The following is a 19,592-nucleotide window of genomic DNA, read 5'->3' on the forward strand; positions in this document are numbered from 1 at the left end:
CTTTACACATCTCCAGTAAAAAAAAATTTTTGAAATTTGTTGTTCAGTGTTATCGGTATTAACAACCAGCTAATATTCCATACGTAATTACAGCAGCTCAATGGAGGAAGAGGACGCAACGAGCAGGTGAACATTCAAACAAGGACATTTACTTGTCACACATATGCACTCATGCAGTCAACGAAGCAATGCAGGTATTCCAAACACGTATGCAATGCAATGGATGGGGGGAAGGGACAAGACACGAGTAAACAAAGACCTACAGCCGTTTGTCTATTATTTCTGTACATGCACTTAACAGTTTCTACTTAGCGGACACGGCGCCACAACTTTCATACAAAGAAAACCCCAGGAAAGGAAAGGGCAGAACAGGACCCGTAGGCCTTTAATGTTCGCGGAGCTGTGGAGACCACAAGAGCTCCGAGAGGCCGTGTTGGTTACCTGCCACCCTCGTGGTGACTCTCTGGGCCCTGGTTCGGCGACCTTCGGTGGCTCTGCCCACACTCCGTGGGACTCCACCAGCTCCTGACTCCAATCTCGACTCCACCAGCACCTCCGTCGACCAAGGAGAGAGAGAGAGAGCAAGGAGAAAGACCCTCTCCCTCCTCACTGCTTTCTCAGACTCCAGACTCCAGACTCAACTGCTGGTCGGCATCTCCTCTCCCCAACTCAACTCACCTGGTCAACAACGACCTTCTTTTACGACTCTCTTCCAACCACTCTCTACAACAACTCTCTCGGTGTCAAGCCGCGCTTCCTTTTTATAGCCATGGAGCCTCGCCCCCATCCCCTCCCTTCCCGGCGCATGAGGGAATTTTCCAGAAAGGGCGTTTTCCCTTGGTGAATCGGGCCCTTTCCACTGCCGTTGCCTTTGCCATAGCTTTCGTTCTTATCCACTTTTGGAGTGTTGAGATCCACCGCGTTGGTTGGCGGAGATGTTATTCGTTGGGGGGAGGGGGGCGTTGTCTGTGGGGATCTTGACGGTTGTGAAGATGGTTGTGGTTGTTGTTTTGGAGGAGGTGGTGAGGAGAAGCGGTTGTGGTGAAGGTGGTTGTTGTGAAGGCGGTGGTGGTTGTCGTTTTGGAGCAGGTGGTTGTTCCAAAATAAAGACAGCAGAAGAATAACGGCCAACTAAATATTCACAGCCCTGTTACACGAATAAATCCCTTTAGACATCGGTGGGGAAATCTAATCTGAACATACACTTATCAACATAATTGATCTCTGGGAAGCCTGAATGGTGTTCTGTGAATTTCCACAACCGTAACAATACACTCTGTATCTGTGGCCATAACAATATGTAGTCAAACAGGGTAATGGCGTGGGGGAGTGGGGGAGGTTGGGGAATGGGAGGGAGTGGGGTGTGAGGGAGGAATAGCTATGATTTTTTTTTGTGGGGTGGTTAAATGTTTTTTTTTTCTACTTTTTAGGTCATCTCGGTAGAGATGACCTTATAAAGCCGGACCAAATGTCCGTCCGTCCGTCAACAATTTTTCTTTCCGATCTTGATGAAACTTAGTATGTGGGTAGAGGTCGATGAGTGTTGCACAACGAGATAACTTTTGTCCGGGTTCAAGGTCAAGGTCACGAGGTCACATAAGTTATAAAAATCGCCATTTTCAAAACCTATCTAGTCTGCCATTCTACAAGATATTCGGCAACTGTTTATTGATTATGATCGTAAAAAATATTATCTTGTATCTAACTGGACAGATTTTTGAATTTCCATCCCGTTTGGCCGCCACGTAACCTGGAAAATGGTCAAAAACACCTCCCGGTACAAAGAAAACTTTTTACTTCTGATCTTGATGAAATTTGGTGTGTGGGTAGAGGTCGACGAGTGATACCCAACGACATATTTTTTCCCGGATTCAAGGTCAGGGTCAAGGTCACGAAAGTTGTGAAAGTCGCCATTTTCAAAACCTATGTTGCCTGTCATTTTAGGAGATATCTGGCAACGGTTCATCGATTATGATAGTAAAAAACATTATAGAGATGACCGACACCCCCACACGGGGGTAATTTTTTTCCATTCACTTCAATGTAAAATAGGGAATGCATCAGAACTCTCATCAAACTACCCACAGTCCTTGCATATGAATGAAGATGAAGAATCACCATCATCCATCCTCACAACATTAATTACCCAATGAAGCCTTCCCAATCCAACACTTTTACTTTTAGTTTGTGGTATTTCCTTTCCTCCTCTTTTTGTCTTCCTGTTTTATTTATTCCCTTGCTCGTGTACCAGAGATTCTCCGTTACCCAACTATGAATTCATACCCTCTGTCCTCTTGCTCTTGCATGAGACTCAATATTGTGGAAATAAATCACCCAATAATTATATTTGTAACGACATCCAAATCTATTTTGAGGAATGTAGTTGCAATTGAAAATAAACCACACAATGCAAATACTGTACTTTTAATCAACATTCCAGTTAAATCCTCAATGTAAAGCAAACTACATTCACAGTCAGAACACTATTTTGAGATTATAAAAAATAAATAATATGATGTGCACCATGACATATTCCAGCACATTAACTTCAACCTTGAGGAAGAAGAACCTTTTGCGTCACAAGAGTATTATTTTAGCTTAGAATGCCTGATCTTTTGGTAAATGAAGACACGGGGGTACAAGTAGGAGAAACTTGCTGAAGGAAGGACAATGAAACATAACTGATAATATTTAAGAATTTTGAGCAAAATCTACCTTTCATCAGCAATTAGCTAAGGACCGTTTTGATAACACCTTCAGGGCCAGTCACAATGGGGCAGCTGGCATGGTTACCTTTGTAATGACTATGACAGGGTGAGAAGCATGCTGAACTGCAGCTTGACACACACACCTCAGACACCACAGAGGATTTCACCGAGTAACAAACCAATATCATCAGGCGAGACTATTTGGAGAAGAGTAAATCAAAATGGCAGAAGCTGAAAGTGTGTGGTACCATCTTTAGGATATACCATCTTTGGACATGTAAGCTGTCATGTGGTGTGATGATCCCACACAGTATGATACTTTCTTTCTTTTAAGGGAAATGTAGATTACCTCATTGTCTCAAGGGAAATTAAACAAAAAGGAACAAAGTTTGTGCTGTTTTTCAGGCAGGTGTCATTTTTGTCCAGCCTTTTGATTTTGTACATAGGTCCTCCTCACGTCTCACTCATTCCTCTTCTTTCTCATGTCAGAAGATTGAATGAAAAGTCTTTTCAGCACATCTTCAGCAGGTTCAATAAGGCTGGCAGATACCTCGATCCTTCAGACTTGGAAAATGGTGAGCTCCTCTGGAAAAAAGATAAAACTATGGGAAAACCCACGATACTTCTGATCCTCCTCTGTGTGCAGCACAAAGCTGCAAGTAGCATCATTGGCTGGAGGTACAGCTGCACTGCTGATGCAACCCACTGCGACTAGTGCACTGGTACTCATTTTACCAACCTCAAAAGGAATACAGGCTGAATCAACCCTACCTGGTGTGATTTTAACAGCCCAACAGGGACTTGAACTCAAGATCTCAGGATGTAAAGGCAGACACCTAACCATTTAGCCAACACCAAGCTTTGTGGTTTTTGAGCAAAATGATCATTCGACCTGGACATAGGGATGGAAGACCAATCAAACTATCTTGCTCTTGCATTCTGGAATATTAAGCAGATTCCCTGTCCCTCTCTCTGACCACTGATTAATCCATGGACCATTTTTCTGAAGAACCTTTTCTAGCCAAATAGGACATCTCTACTCAATTGGAATCTCCCTCAGTGGGTGTCAGGAGGTGGAACAGAGTTATTTTAGGACACAAAGTCTCCACCTTCGTTTTTGGAATCATTTTGAGGATCAGGTCAGGTTCGATCTGTGACCTGCTTGTGGAAATGGAGATGGGGATGGGCCTGGCATCTGCCTGGGGCATGGCCAGACAGAGGCCCCTGGAGTACCGGCGGAAAGTGGACGCAGCGACGCGCTGTTCTGGCACATGCTCCCATACCATACCTACCTGAGGATCAAGTTCTGATGGTTTACTCATATCACTGCATTCTGGACGGTTTCCCCTCAACTGCAACTTGGATGATTGTTCATTCAGACGACACTTCTCCACTTGGTGTTAATCTCCATTTGGGTGTTTCATAAGGTGAAATGGAGTCCTTTAAAATCTCAAAAAGGCCATATTCTGTTTTTGTCGTAACATGCCTTGAGGAACAAATTGTGAAATTTTCTTGTTGTCATTTATTTGTTCCAAGGGTTCTTTGGGATCGTCACCGAACCCTGGACAGCCTCCAACTGTAGTTAGTCGTAATATTCCTTGCGATGTTTTTGAAGATGTCAGTGAGGTTCTTCTTTGTCATTCTCATTGGTCCAGCCATCACTGGAACAATGTCAATGCTGTTCTGCTTCCAGGTTCATTTTTCAGATTCTTGTACTTTGGCATATTCTTGTTTTCCACGTTATTTCGACCAAAGTCGCTGAGTAATGACACTTTGTTGAGCAAGCCATGTTATCTTGCTTTATGTGTGAGTATTATGTCCATGCACAATGTTTTCTTTTCTGTGTTCATGCTTGATGGGATGATCAGGTTGTACATGAGCACTACGTCCTTTTTTTAACTCGTGTATCACTTTTAACTCCGTGCCTCCACAATTTTTCTGAGACATGGATATTAAAGATTTTACAACTGTGCCAGCAGATTATTCTACAGACATTGTGGAACCATTCTTTGTATGTACACCTGTTCTCACATTCATGTTTTTTAATATCCCGAGAGGTGATCGTGCTGTGGGAGCATGATGATTAAATTGAATTTATAATCATGTAAAAAGCAAAATTTACTTGATTCTTTTCTTAAATGATTTAATTAACTTGGTTTAGAAATGATTTACTGGTAGAGCTAATAGACATGCATGCTGATAAAGCTTAATTATACATGCCGAGTGAGCTTGTAAGAAAAACATACACTCAGTCCAAATAACCTATTTTTAAGATGTATCTGTCAAATGAAATCTTAACCTGTGATCAAGTAGTCAGCAGAATGAAAAAAATTCCAACCATTGTACTCTCTCTTACCCCAGCCTGGTGTTGGCGTAGTGGTTAGGGTAGCAGCTTGGGATCCAAAAGGTCCTGAGTTCAAGCCCCGTTGGCCGCTTGAATTAATACACACCAGGAGGTTGACTCAGCCTGTCATCCTTCCGAGGTCGGCGAAGTGAGTACCAGTGTACTGGGCCCAGTGTATGCCCCGGTTAGAATAGGTGTACCATATCCCTGTGTCGTAAGAGGCGACCAGGGTTGCGTCAGGAAGGGCATCCGGCGTAAAACCTGTGCCAAATCATTATGCGGATCATAACGGATGATCCGCTGTGGCGACCCCTAACGGGAGCAGCCGAAAGAAGAAGAAGAAGTACTCTCTCTTACCCCCTCCCCACACATCAGATAACAAACTCAAACCATTGTAAACCATTGTATGAGGTATGTTTGAACAAACCAAAACCATTGTACATATTTAAATACCATTGTATATCGCTTATCTGAAGTCAACAAAGTTTCATCTGATATCTTGGTGAAAAACTGTATATAAACGCTCAGAAAAGCTCTGTAACCTTAAGTCTTCAGCTTACTACCATGTAGCAGGCTGGCGTCTTCCTTTCGTGCACGAAAGTTGTCTTCTATTGTACTGGAATAAATGGCTTGTACATGAACTTACTTGATTTCTTTCTTGAGATAGTAGGTTTCTACTCGATTGAGATTTCTACTTGATTTCTACCAACAGAACCTACACTTGTCCAATTGATTCAATCCTGCCATCTTCTTCAAGCCATTGGTGTCATGTCCAGTGTGACCACTCCTTGGCTTTTTTCACAAGATCTTGGCTATTCGTTGTTCACCTTGATGTCTTGGTTTTCTATAGGTTTTCTTGGCATATAGGTTTTCTATTATCATTATCATCGCTTTTCCGAAACGTTGTGAATTCTTGGCTTTTTTAATTGGCTCACCTTGGCATTTATGAAAATGAGGAGTGGTCACACTGGTCATGTCCTTGGCCTTGGACAGTTAATATGTTTCGTTCTCAATCCCAGTGACATTCTCTCCGGTATGTATTTTTTGATGGCGAGATAAATTAGATGAATGAGCAAAACGCTTGTTGCATAGAAAACATGTGTAGGGCTTCTCTCCCGTGTGAACTTTTTCATGAGAACGTAAAGACGATGAGTAAGCAAATAGCGCACTGCACACAGAACACTTGAAAGGTTTCTCTCCCGTGTGGATTCTTTGATGTTGACGTAAGCTTGCTGACTTATTAAATGCTTTTCCGCATTGTAAACACTTGAAAGGTTTCTCTCCCGTGTGTATTCTGTGATGTTCACGTAAACTTGCTGACTTATTAAATGCTTTGCCGCATTGCAAACATTTGAAAGGTTTCTCTCCCGTGTGTATGATGTGATGTTGATATAAATTTGATGACTGATTGAATCCCTTGCCGCATTGTGAACACTTGTAGGGTTTCTCTCCTGTGTGTATTCTTCGATGTACTTTCAAATGCTTGATATTGGTAAAATCCTTATTGCAAACAGAACACTTGAAAGGCTTCTCTCCGGTGTGGATTTTTTTATGCACATGTAAAGATGAAGAAGACGCGAATGCCTTGCTGCACACAGGACAATTGTAAGGTTTCTCTCCCGTGTGGGTTCTATGATGTTCACGTAAATTTGCTGACTGATTGAATGCCTTGCCGCATTGTGAACACTTGTAGGGTTTCTCTCCCGTGTGTATTCTTTGATGTACTTTCAACTGCTTGATATGGGTAAAATCCTTCTTGCAAACAGAACACTTGAAAGGCTTCTCACCGGTGTGTATTTTTTTATGTTCTTTTAAATATGAAGCATATGCAAAGGCTTTGTTGCACACAGGACAATTGTAAGGTTTCTCTCCTGTGTGTATTCTGTGATGTTGACGTAAACTTGCTGACTGATAAAATGCCTTTCCGCATTGTGAGCACTTGTATGGTTTCTCTCCAGTGTGTATTCTTTGATGTGTTTTCAATGACGGGATATTGGTGAAATCCTTATTGCAAATAGAACACTTGTAAGGCTTCTTCTTCTCTCTGTTGTGTATCTTTTTATGTGTATACAAAGTTGATGAACGAGAAAAATCCTTGCTGCACACTGGACATTTATAAGGTTTTTCTCCTGTGTGTTCCACTTGATGACATTTCAAGGATGATAACCAATAGAATTCCTTGCTACACACAGTACACTTGTACGGCATCTCACCTTTGTGTAACGTTTGACATCTCTTTAAATATGCCAATGAACGAAACGTTTTCTTGCAAACAGAACACTTGAATGGCTTCTCTCCCGTATGTATTTTCTTATGTACATTTAGAGATGAAGCAGATGCAAACGCCTTGCTGCACACAGGACACTTGTAGGGTTTCTCTCCTGTGTGTATTCTTTGATGTATTTTAAATGCCGTGATATTGGTAAAATCCTTATTGCAAACAGAACACTTGAATGGCTTCTTCTTCTCTTCAATGTGTATTTTTTGATGTCGAAATAAATATGACGAAGAAGTGAACGCCTTACTGCACAGGGAACATTTATGAGGCTTCTCTCCTGCGTGTTTTCCTTTATGATAATTTAAAGATGATAACCAATAGAATTCCTTGTTACACACATTACACTTGTATGGCATCTCACCTTTATGTAATATTTGACATCTCTTTGAATATGTTAATGAGCTAAACGATTTCTTGCAAACAGAACACTTATGTGGCTTCTTCTTCTTCTTCTTCTTCTTTTCGGTTTTCTTGAATGTCGTTATACAATTCTTGTTCTTGATTAGAACATTGCTATACTTGTTGTCCTCCTCACAAGAAGTCTGTGTCGTGTTCTGATTGAAAGAAACTTGTGTGTCACATAACTGGGAACTTGACTTGGAACAAGAAACCATTTTCATTTGATTATCTGCAAAGACAGTTCAGAAAAGCATCAATAAATCACTATTGCTGTGAAACATACAAAATAAAATAAAAACAAGAAAAAGAGCAATCAGAGATTGCAAACCCTCGCCAGGACTTCTTTTGAGTGGTGTATTTTTTATAGGTTATCAGGTAAATCCAATCTGGCTGCCAAACCATGTGACCAATGATGTCATATGTGTGACTTTTGTTCCTCATGGATAGGCGTTCATATGTGTAAAGTTTCGCCTCGATCTTTTCAGCCATTTCAGAGATTTTTGAAGGTTAAAAAAAACAAAAAACAATATGGCTGCCGAATCACATGACCAATGACATCATCAAAAATATATTTTGGACCATTTTATCCTGAGATTACCCTCAAAAATTTTTATACTTATTGGATGTAGAAGATTTTTATGGGTTTTAGGGTAAATCAAATATGGCTGCCAAACCATCTGACCAATGACATGTGTGAACGTTTTGTTCCTCATGGACAGGCAGTCATATGTGTAAAGTTTCACCTTGATCTGTTCAGCCACTTAAAGAAGATTTTTGAAGGTTTTTTTTTAAACAATATGGCTGCCGAATCACGTGACCGATGACATCATGGATTTATTTTTCTGTGAATCATTTTATCCCTGGATGACCATCAAAAATTTTCCTAATGATCGCATGTGGTGTTCGACATATGCAATCATGATGTCATAACAAGGATACCTATGACATCATTAAAAAATCACAATCATTCCACATGAGGAGTACTTGCTACAAGCGAAGTTTCAAATTTTTCCTTGGTGTAGTTTCAGAGATACAGAGGTCCAAATTTTTCCCGTTTTTCCAATATGGCTGCCACACTACGTGACCTATGACATCATGATTATCATTCAAACATTCCACATGAGTAGTCACACCAATGGTGAAAATTTTGTCGCAATCCGATAAGCGATTGCGGAGAAAAACACAAAAGTTCTGTGTGGACAAACAGACAGACAGACGGGACAAATGAAAAATCACTCAGAGTGGCAAGTTGACAAAACAGCAGAAAGTAGAATGGCACTCGGTCGAGCACATACCTCTGCCAAGTGGAACAGTTTACGTTTTGTATCCCACTGATGGGCTTGATCCGAAACAAAATCCATTCCGCTTGTTCTTGTCACCAATTCAACTCATCCACCTTGTTTTGTCATAACTCGTCCACAACTTGTTGAGATATAGTGATATATTTCCTTTTTGGCCCTATCTATCAATTTTAGAAATTAAGCCTGTGTTGACCTTTTGACCTTAAAATTAATTGGTAGTTTAATTCAGTGACCTGACATGAAAATGCTCTTCAAATTTCAAGTTAATTGGATTAAAATTGAGGATTTTAGAAATTTGGGCGATGTTAACCTTTTGGTCTGTGTTGACCTTTTCACCTAAGGTAACCACAAAATTAAAAGATAGTTTAATTCAGTGACATAATATGCAAATGCTTTTCAAATTTCAAGTTAATTGGATGAAAATTGAGGATTTCAGAAAATTGGGCCCAAATTGGCCTTTTGGCCTATTTTGACCTTTTGGCCTATGTTTACCTCAAATTAATAGGTGTTTGAATTCAATGACCTGATATGCAATTGATCTTCAAATGTCAAGTCAATCGGATGAAAATTGAGCATTTTAGAAATTTGGCTCAAATTGGCCGATGTAGACCTTTTTGGTCAACCGAATTTTATGAAACTTCAATGCGGGACCGTCGCAGGGTTAGTGACATTAATCTTTTTTTTAATTTCAGAGCAGTCGGTTGAGCGGTTTGGCTGGAGGCGAACGAACAGACAAACAAACACACAAACAAACGGAGGCAATCCAACATACTTGTCAAAAAAAACAAAAAATCTTTGCCAAGTAACAAACAAACAAACGGACCCAAATGCAATAAATACCCTCTCTGAATCCTTCAGCGAGGGTAGCAAGAAAAAGAGCAATCAGAGATTGTAGACCCTGCCAGGACTTGTTTTGTGTGGGGTTTGTGTAATTTTGTGTGGTGTTTGTGTACTGGTGTGTTACATAATTAATAACAGACATAACTGGAACTGCCACTTTATAACTGCTGGCAGTAATGACCGGGTACCAAGACTTCCCACTTTTATGCAACGCCACTTTGTTCGGACACTTGACCCTGACCCATGACGTTTATTGTTATTCAATTGATTTTAGAATGGGATTAAAATTAATTCAATTCAAATCAAATGGAAGACCAAATCATAACAATCCTGCAATAGTTGTCAGAAGGAACCCAAACAAGCAAAAAGTAAAGATGGAGTCATCAGGAGGAACTTGGATAAGATTTGGGTTTCAGCTGCTACTCCTCTACCCTCAACCCCATCCAGGCACAGCCAAGTGAGCCTTATTCAAAAAAAATTAAAAATTAAAAATCAATATCAAAATATTTAATAATTCTGGGTGCCAGCCCATGCATCCGAACAGGTTGAAATTTAAAACATATATTCCCCATCACTACGAGATCATAATTGTGGAGTCTCACGTCGATCGATGAAGCAGTTCAAGAGAAACAATTTTTAAAGGATTTTCGCTCAATCCAATATGGCTGCCAGACCATGTAACCTATCAATTATTTGTGAACACTCTGCTATCCTCAAGACTTTGGGTAAAATGTGTGTAAAGTTTCCCCTCGATCTCTCCAGCCATTCTGGAGAGGAAGATTTTCAAAGGTTTTAGGGTAAATCCAATATGGCTGCCAAACCATGAGACCTCTAACATCATAGGTGTGAATGTTTTGTTCCTCACGGATAAACGGTGGTACATGTAAAGTTTCACCTCGATCTGTTCGGTGGTTTCAGAGAAGAATATTTTTGAAGGTTTAAATAAAAAAACAATATGGCTGCCGAACTACGTGACCGATGACATCAATTTTTTTTTTCTTTTCTGTGGACCAATTTATCTCTGGATGACCTACAATTTTTTTCACTGATCGGATGTAATGTTCTACGTATGCAATTATGAAATCATAATGAAGGCACCGATGGCGTCATAAACAAATCACACTTATTCACCATGGGGAGTACTTGCCATGTGCCAAGTTTCAATTTTTTCCATGGTGCGGTTTTGGAGATACAGAAGTCCAAAGTTTTTCCTTTTTTCCAACATGGCTGCCACACCATGTAATCTATGACATCATAATTATCAATAAAACATTCTGCATGAGTAATCACTTCTGTGGTGAAAATTTTGTGTCAATCCGACAAGCAGTTGCAGGGAAAAACACAAAAGTTCTGTGCGGACAAACAAACAAACAAGCAGTCATAGACTGGTACTTAAGAAATCCTCAACTTGACCTCTGACTTTGTCTAATAAAAGCTGTCTCTAGAGAAGGTAGCGACGCAAACCAGAAGTTTCTACAATGATTCTGCACCAAACCATCATAAATCGAATGTTTGACCTCACTGTGACCTTGACCTTTGACCGATTTTGACCAAAATCTAATCAGCACTAGCCATCACCCTCCTGAATCACGTGGTGTAATTTGACATTGGTAGCTTCTTCCGTTCGAGAGTTATCGTGCCTACAAACAAACACACAAACACACAAACACACAAACAGAGGACGGAAGTCATCAATATACTTACAAAATCTTTAGATTTCGTAAGTAACAAACATACAAACAGACCTGCAATGCAATACCCTCTCTCCAGCAAGGGTGAAAAATGCATAATGTACTCTATTTCAATTAAAAATTGGTCCTACATCTGTACTCATCTCTCACAGAGCAGAAGCTACCATGTTTTTGAGCTTACAACTCGATGTAGAATACAAGTCGAACTGGCTAATTTCCCCATTTTTCTTTCCTTCATTCATACTGTAGATAAGTCGATTTGGAGAACAAGACGAAGCTCGATCAACGATGGCAGTTAGCAAAACTGTCAGAACGATAGAGGTGTTAATTCTTCCCTAAATATCACAACACATTCCTGCCTATGATACTTCCAGGGTCATGAATATGGAGTAGCTGTTTTGTGCATCATATTTCAATTATGTTGTGGAACGACCTTTTGGATAAATTAGAAATGTAAATTATTTTTCAACATGTTTGTTATATAGCGGTACAGTATTTAAAATAAGCTACAGAATCATAATCAGCAATGGTTCAAAGCACATTACAATTTGTCGCAGTTCACTACACTTGTCAGTGAGCAGATCAACGATTAACTAATCGGCAAACATTCTGGACAATGATAAGTTGAAGACTTTAAGTACTTGTTACTTACGAAATCTAAAGATTTCGTAAGTATATTGATGACTTCCGTCCTCTGTTTGTTTGTTTGTTTGTTTGTTTGTTTGTGTGTTTGTTTGTGTGCGTGTTTGTTTGTAGGCACGATAACTCAAGAACGGAAGAAGGTACCAATGTCAAATTACACCACGTGATTCAGGAGGGTGATGGCTAGCGCTGATTAGATTTTGGTCTAAATCGGTCAAAGGTCAAGGTCACAGTGAGGTCAAATATAATTCCGTAAATTCATGTGGAGAAATGGAGTATTTTTGCTTCGGTCGACGTGACGAGTTCGTTTTAACTTCAATTTTAATTTTGTCATCGGTTTTTGCGATCGCAAAGGACGCTTAAAACTCGGTTATCGAAATTCTGGTAAAAATCCGATGTTTTGGAGACGTTTTAAGATTGTATAAAAATATTTCACTCACCGCGTCATGGGTCGTCACGTGGTGCAGCGCGCTTGAGCAGAGGCGGCGTTGAGGCACGTAATGCTTTTTCCATGTGCGCACTGACGGTGTTTTCGATAAAGATGGTGTTTAAAAGTAATTTTTTATCCCAATAAAGGTTATCGTTGCATGCCTGACTCGCTAAGCCGTCGGATTATGCAAATATTGTTGGTGAATGGCCGAATATTACGGTTTTGTGACTTTGATAAAATTATATGAAATAATTGCGTGGAGAAATGGAGATTTTTGCTTCGGTCGACGTTACGATTTTTGATGGTTTGGCACAGAATCATCGTAGAAACTTCTGGTTTGCGTCGCTACCTTCTCGAGAGACAGCTTTTATTAGACAAGGTCAGAGATCAAGTTGACAATTTCGTAAGTACCAGTCTATGACTGCTTGTTTTTTGTTTTTTTCCCCTCTCATACAAAATTCATAGGTAGAAATATTTGTATTTCCCAGGTGCTCTAACCACACCATCACACGACACCTCAGTGACAACTTCCTCGATCTGGATTCACTGCACGGCTCGCTCAACAGCTCAATCAGAGATTTCTTGATTGCATATTCACCACGAGAGTCACCCGAAAGCCCAATCATGGCGAGTGGAGCGCCGTATCTTGTGTCCATCGACCCTGATATTGGTGTGTTTTCCTCCTTTCCACCGTATTCATGTACGAGGATGTGTTAAAAAGTAATGCCTCCTGTTATTTTTCTCCAAAACAGGGAAAGATATTCCCGATCATAGAATATGATATTTATGGAAGATATTATCCAGAACAGGGGAAGAAAGCCTGATCATGGGGATGGGAGTGGGCTTACCTCCCCTTTGCCTTCCCAGCCCACAAATTATTTGAGCAGTCCGAACAAGACATGAAGAATTTGGAATCAGCATCCCTCCACATCATGTCTTCTCTTTCCACCCCTCTCCTCACAAGTTAATGTCCCAATCTTCTGCATCCCTCACCCTACCATTTCAATGCTTTCCCCTCACTCCAACCACACAAACCTTCCCCTCACCATGCCCCCACCCCTTCCACCGCCCTCACCCTCCCAATGACTTGTCCCCTGTCCCTAACTGTGTGGGTCTCACACATCCGAGTCTCCGCTCCAACCTGATGGATCTCTCAGTCGAGGCCGCTGCTGATAATCTGGACGTCATCTGTTTTACAGAATCCTTTCTCCCACAGAACATCATTGATTCCTTAGGACTTCTGTGACTCCATGGGTCTGAATCAATCTGTGAACTTTCCAACCTGGATTTATCCCAATGGCAAATCCTCCTTCTGGACTTGGTGATGACAAACTTCCATATATTCTGCTCTTTCTCTGCTCCAATTGTTTCATGTTCATCATATGCTTGTGAGAGTTAACATCTCTCTGGTGATTCTCAGAGAACTGCCTCTGGAAGTCCCTGCCAATCTGCCTTGGTGGACTACCAGACTCGTCGGTGCAGTCACCATCTCACTTCAGGACTGGTCTCCTACATTGACTGCCCCCGATTTTGTAATTCTTCCACAGAAACTTGCTCTCTCTTCTGCACAGGTCCATCCCATGTCGTCTTCAGTTATCCTACCCTTCTTCTTGGCCATGGTACACAGTATCATGTGGTAAGACTTCCTCTGAAACAACTTGCTTCTATTGCTGGAAAAAAGAACCTGACGGAAGGCAACCTCAGCTCTTATCACAAAGTCCACAAGTGTGTATCCACTCTCAAGAGAGCCAGAAACCATTGGCGCAGGGTCAAGCTTTGTTCCAATGTGGCCTCGGATGTTCCTTGTGTGTCTCTGTGTTTCTGGTCTCCGACGTTCCTGTGTTCTTGAGGGTGTCCGTCCATGTTGGTTGGTGGTTGGTGACTATGCCTGGTGTTGGCTTAATGGTTAGGGTGACGGGCTTTGGATCCTCGGATCCTGAGTTCAAATCCCGCTCCGCTGTTGAATTAATGCCAGGTGGGGTTAATTCTGCCTGTCATCCTTCTGAGGTTGACAAAATGAGTGCCATCATGCTGGTATACTGTGTTGGAGTGGCGACCCGTCCAGGATTGTGCCCAATAGCCAAGGAGACTGCTTCGGCAGCATGATCGCTCTGCACAGAGTATGGTCCCAATCTCCTCCTCCTCCAACGGAATGGAATGGTTGGTGACTGTTCCTTGTCATGAGCCATTGTGCTCGGTGCACTTCGCTGGGAAAAAGGGTTCAATGTGTCTGGCTCGGTGGTCAGTACAGTTCATAAAATAACTTTCTACGTCAAGGTGCTGATGCCGCAGCCAGACCCCAGCCGTTGTGTAGCTGGGCTATCGCTGGACCCGCTCCTTGGAAAGCTGGCACGGCCCATCAGGGACCTGCCCAGGGTAGACTTTGAGTGCCTCTTCTGTACTGTCCTGTTGCTCCTTGTTGCTGCTGTCACATCATTTTTGACAGGCTTTCCCCTAATACAGTACATATACATTATATATAAAATGGTTGGGATGGGTGTTTCGAAGAATTACATTTTATTATTTTAGTCAGTTGCTCCATGACCATTAAAGATGTCCTTGTGATCGAAAATGTAAAGTTAGTAGAAACTATTTGCATCAGATGTCGCAGCAACAATAACACGGGGCCGGTCCCTCAAGGCAGGTAAGAATGTGATCATATATTGTTTCATGAACCTTCTGGAAACTGTGACCTCATCCTATAATGAAAAGGTGTGTTTGCACAGTATGCTTTGTTTATTTGGATGAAGACCTCACTGGACCTATGCCATTATCAAGTTAAGCTTGGTGTTGGCTGGCTTTGGATATGAGGGTCCTGATTTTGAGTCCCGTTTTCCACTGAATTAACACCAGGTGGGGTTGACTCAGCATGTCATCCTTCCGAGGTCGGCGAAATGAGTACCAGTGTACCGGTTGAGGGGCACAGCCGTGCCCCAACAAAATGATGGTTACCTGGCAGTCAAGCTGCCATATGCAAGAAGAAGAAGAAGATGATCAAGTTTCTGTCTGTTAACAAATAGCAAGTCCAGTTATTTCCCAAGAGGAAAAAAAAAATTAAGAAGGAAAAAAAGAAAGAAGCACATTTCACATCAAGCACATTGACACATCTGATGACATGGACGTTCAACGTAGGAACACTTACCTCTCGGAGGACAATGCATGAGTTCAGGGCCAATCTTCAGCTTCCCATCAACATCTGGAACAACAAAGTGATCCTGTTGCAGTTACAATAATAGAGATAACATCATGATGCAAGTTGATATCCGACTGATTCTATGAGACAGAGAGAGAGACAGAGAGACAGAGACAGAGAGACAGAGAGACAGAGAGACAGAGAGACAGAGAGACAGAGAGACAGAGAGACAGAGAGACAGAGAGACAGAGAGACAGAGAGACAGAGAGACAGAGAGAACGAGCTTCTGCACAATGTACACTCGTCATTGGGATAAGCAGAATGTTGTTTTGGTTCAGACCTTCATCTTGAAAGGATGATTCATTTATGAACTCAGACTCAGACTTCACCTTCACTTTAACAATAAAACCTGAAACAAAAATTTCTCATTTAAATGAAACAATGGTATGACTGAATCAAAAGATTTTTTATAATAATCTCAAGAGCAACATTAAAAGTAAATGAGAAATTATATAAAACTCGAAACGTGTTCATTAGAACACAAGCCCATGCCCAGCAGTGCTGGATATTACTATAAAGAGTTTCATTTTCATAAATCTTGTTAAAAACACTACATAGAATTAAACAGAGTGGGTTCATTTTTAGTTTTTTGAATAAGGCTCACTTTGCTGTGCCTGGAAGGGTTTGAGGGTAGAGAAGTAGCAGCTGAAATGTGAATCCTATCCAGGTTCCTCCTGATGACGTCATATTTGATTTTTCCTTGTTCGGGTTCCTTCTGATTACTCCAATGCACGACTTGTACCTATTTGGTCTTCCATTTGATCTGATTTGAATTTATTTTAATCCCATTCTGAATTCAATTGAATAATAATGAGAAACATCATGGGTCATGGTCAGGTGTCCGATCAAAGTGGGGTTGCATCAAAGTGGGAATAGAAGTCTTGGTACCCGGTCATTAGTGCCAGCAGTTATAAAGTGGCAGTTCCAGTTATGTCTATTATAATTACTAGTACATACCTATACATGCAAAAAAAATAACTTTCAAACCACGTGCCAGAAACAAACACACAGGCCGTTCCTTCGCTCTCGCGTGCCCATACGTGCGTGGCCGTACGTGCAAAAAAAAAAAAAAAAAACGCACAGGGCGTTCTTTCACTCTCGTAAACGATGACTGGATGAGGGCATTGTGTTTATCTATAAATGCGCATAAGAAATCGAGAAATTATTAGAATACAGAAAGTCATCACTATCCGGAAGTCCGTATGTTGTAACCCGTAATGGGGAATGCGGCCGAGGATCTCTTCCCCAACAGCCACGCCTACGCAGCAACGTGTCCTGTTATTGGGAACTAAATGGCGCCCTTTCCCCATCGGCCACGCCTACGCAGCAACGTGTCCTGTCATTGGTAACTAAATGGCGCCCTTTCCCCATCGGCCATGCCTACGCAGCAACGTTTCCTGTCATTGGTTTGGTAAATAAATGGCCATAACTTGGGAACCACTTGTCCGATTAATATCAAACCTTTAAAAGGCACATACTCAGGTCCCCAGCAATATACCTGGCAAGTTTCAATTAGATCGGACCAGTGGTTGTCAGGAAACAGCTGTCACAGACACACACACACACACACACACACACACACACACACACACACACACACACACACACTGCTGGAATTATAGATAGATGTAACACACCAGTACACAAACACCATACAAAATACACCACACAAAACTACACAAACACCACACAAAACAAGTCCTAGTGAGGGTCTGCAATCTCAAATTGCTCTTTTTCTTGTTTTACTCCCTTCTTTTCTTTAAGTGCCAGGTGCATACAATTATAACTCACGACATTCTTTATATGACCTCCCATTTTTGAGTTCGTTCAACCAGCCGAAGAATAAAAGACTTCCTTTTTGTTTTTTCCTTTTCTATCGTGGTATTTTTAATCACCGGATTCTGCCAGTAAACAATAAAACGAGAACATCAACAATGTGTTTGTGGCTCAAACCTTCGTCTTGAGGAAATGAATCATCGACAAACTCGGACTTCACCTTCACTTTAACCATAAAATCTGAAACAAAAACAATCCATTTATAAACCAAACTTTGAAAGACTGAAAAAAAAGTTTTGAAACTTTCTCTCATCTTGAAAAAGATTGTAAAAAGTTTTGAAAACCTTCATCACAATACATCATCAACAAAAACTCACTTTACAATCTCAACGATTTTGATTTTATGTTAAAGGCTCCAGTAACAAATTGCATCGTCCTCATCAAGACCAGACCTTAAAAGAAACGAAGAACAACCGAAGAAATGGAGAAGTGAAGAGAAGGAAAATTAATCTTAAGAGTTTTTGAGGATCTGGAAAACCTGCGATTGAAAAGGGAAGGTTATAATCATTAATGTTGGGAAAGAATTGAGAAGATAAATAATTCTAGAGCTTAGAAACAAAGGAAAAGACACAAACATCACCATGGGCCTCGCTCGAGTTGCCAACGCCACACAATAATCATGTGACGTCGTAGCTTGCCAATTATTTTCTGGTCTAGTTTAATGGCAGAGGAAAACAAGCAACCAGTTATTGGGAACAGAAACTGAAATGTTATCGACAGAAAAGGGAACGAGGCAATATTCGGGTGTAATTCAAGCAAGTTGAGTTTTGAAGTGAGATTGGGAGAGTTTATCGGTGAAAGAGCATCCCCTTTGCAGTGAAACTCCCAAAATCCAGGATCACTGCTCACCTCCACTCATTCGTTCCTCTTCTTTTTTTTACCCCACCTGTGAAACCAACTTCCCCATCGTCTTAAATCTCATTGTTCCCTGCAGGTCTTCAAGAAAGCTGTTCACTACCAACTTTGAATATCCCCCATCTGATATCCCCCATAACATAGATGTCAATGGGAGTAATTTTATGTACCCCCACCCTCCTTCAAGCCCAACTCTCTCCGAATTCCAAATTTTTCTTTCCATGAGAGTTTGTCCACCCCATGCATCCTCCCCGACCCCTAAACCTTTATTCATCCAAGTCTCTCTTTATTTTGGTCCTCAATCCTCTTGTTGGTGTGTCCCCAAACCCCATCTCTACTGTTCCTTTTGTTATGTTTTGTCCTGATGCTTTACATGTTCAAGCTCTTTCATGAACCTTTACTTTGTAAACATAAAAAGCTCATCGTAAGAGAAAACGGACTCATAAGAGATGTTATGGAAGGAAGATTTCAAGGGAAAAGAACAACAGCGAGGAAGAGAATATCAATCCCAACAAAAAGAGAAACATTTTTCATTGTGTCTGTGTGTCACTATTTTCTCAAATGGTCGTCGTCAATTTTTCAGGTCTTCGTCAAGCTTTCAGGGGTTTGCCAGTGAGTGCCAGGGAGTGTTTTTGACCAAAAAAAATCAAAATTTTGAAGAAAAAAAGAAGTTAGATTTTTTGGGGGGATTTTTTTTTTTTTAATCAACACTCCATAGTGCAAAATCCATTTTGATTAATGACAGTTATGTTCAAGTACACATACATATAAATAAATACAAAACAATGCCTAGATATTTGAAATACAAAAAACAGCTGTTCACCACCACATTTTATCTTCCCCCATCCGAAACCACAATCTTTTTTACCCCAGTTAATCCACCCCAAACAAACCTCCTTCAAATTCCCTGGCTTCCTTCCCGAAAGTTCCCTGTCGTGTAAGGACCTGAAAGTCCCTGTAGTGTCCATCTTGTTTATCCCGTGCACCCCGCCCCATCCCTCTCCCTTCCACAGATGTCTCTGTTCCCCACTGTTTTGTCCTTCCCTCTCCCACCCCTCTTATCTCCTGCCCCCAT

The 19,592-nt window shown here is 41.1% G+C and overlaps 1 protein-coding gene across 1 annotated transcript in view; it reads right to left on the bottom strand.

Moving 5' to 3' along the window:
• Positions 1-19,592, bottom strand: part of LOC147009154 (uncharacterized) — a 122,020-nt gene that overhangs the window by 87,531 nt on the left and 14,897 nt on the right. Inside the window, 4 exon segments of the mRNA XM_085862984.1 lie at positions 6,048-7,958; positions 15,776-15,829; positions 16,107-16,175; positions 17,780-17,842. Coding sequence (XP_085719110.1) covers positions 6,048-7,958; positions 15,776-15,829; positions 16,107-16,175; positions 17,780-17,842 — 2,097 coding nt within the window.

This window comes from Eptatretus burgeri, chromosome 17, assembly GCF_056783735.1.
Source record: "Eptatretus burgeri isolate ZD-2024b chromosome 17, Ebu_testis_v1, whole genome shotgun sequence".
In the NCBI taxonomy this organism is placed as follows: domain Eukaryota; kingdom Metazoa; phylum Chordata; class Myxini; order Myxiniformes; family Myxinidae; genus Eptatretus; species Eptatretus burgeri.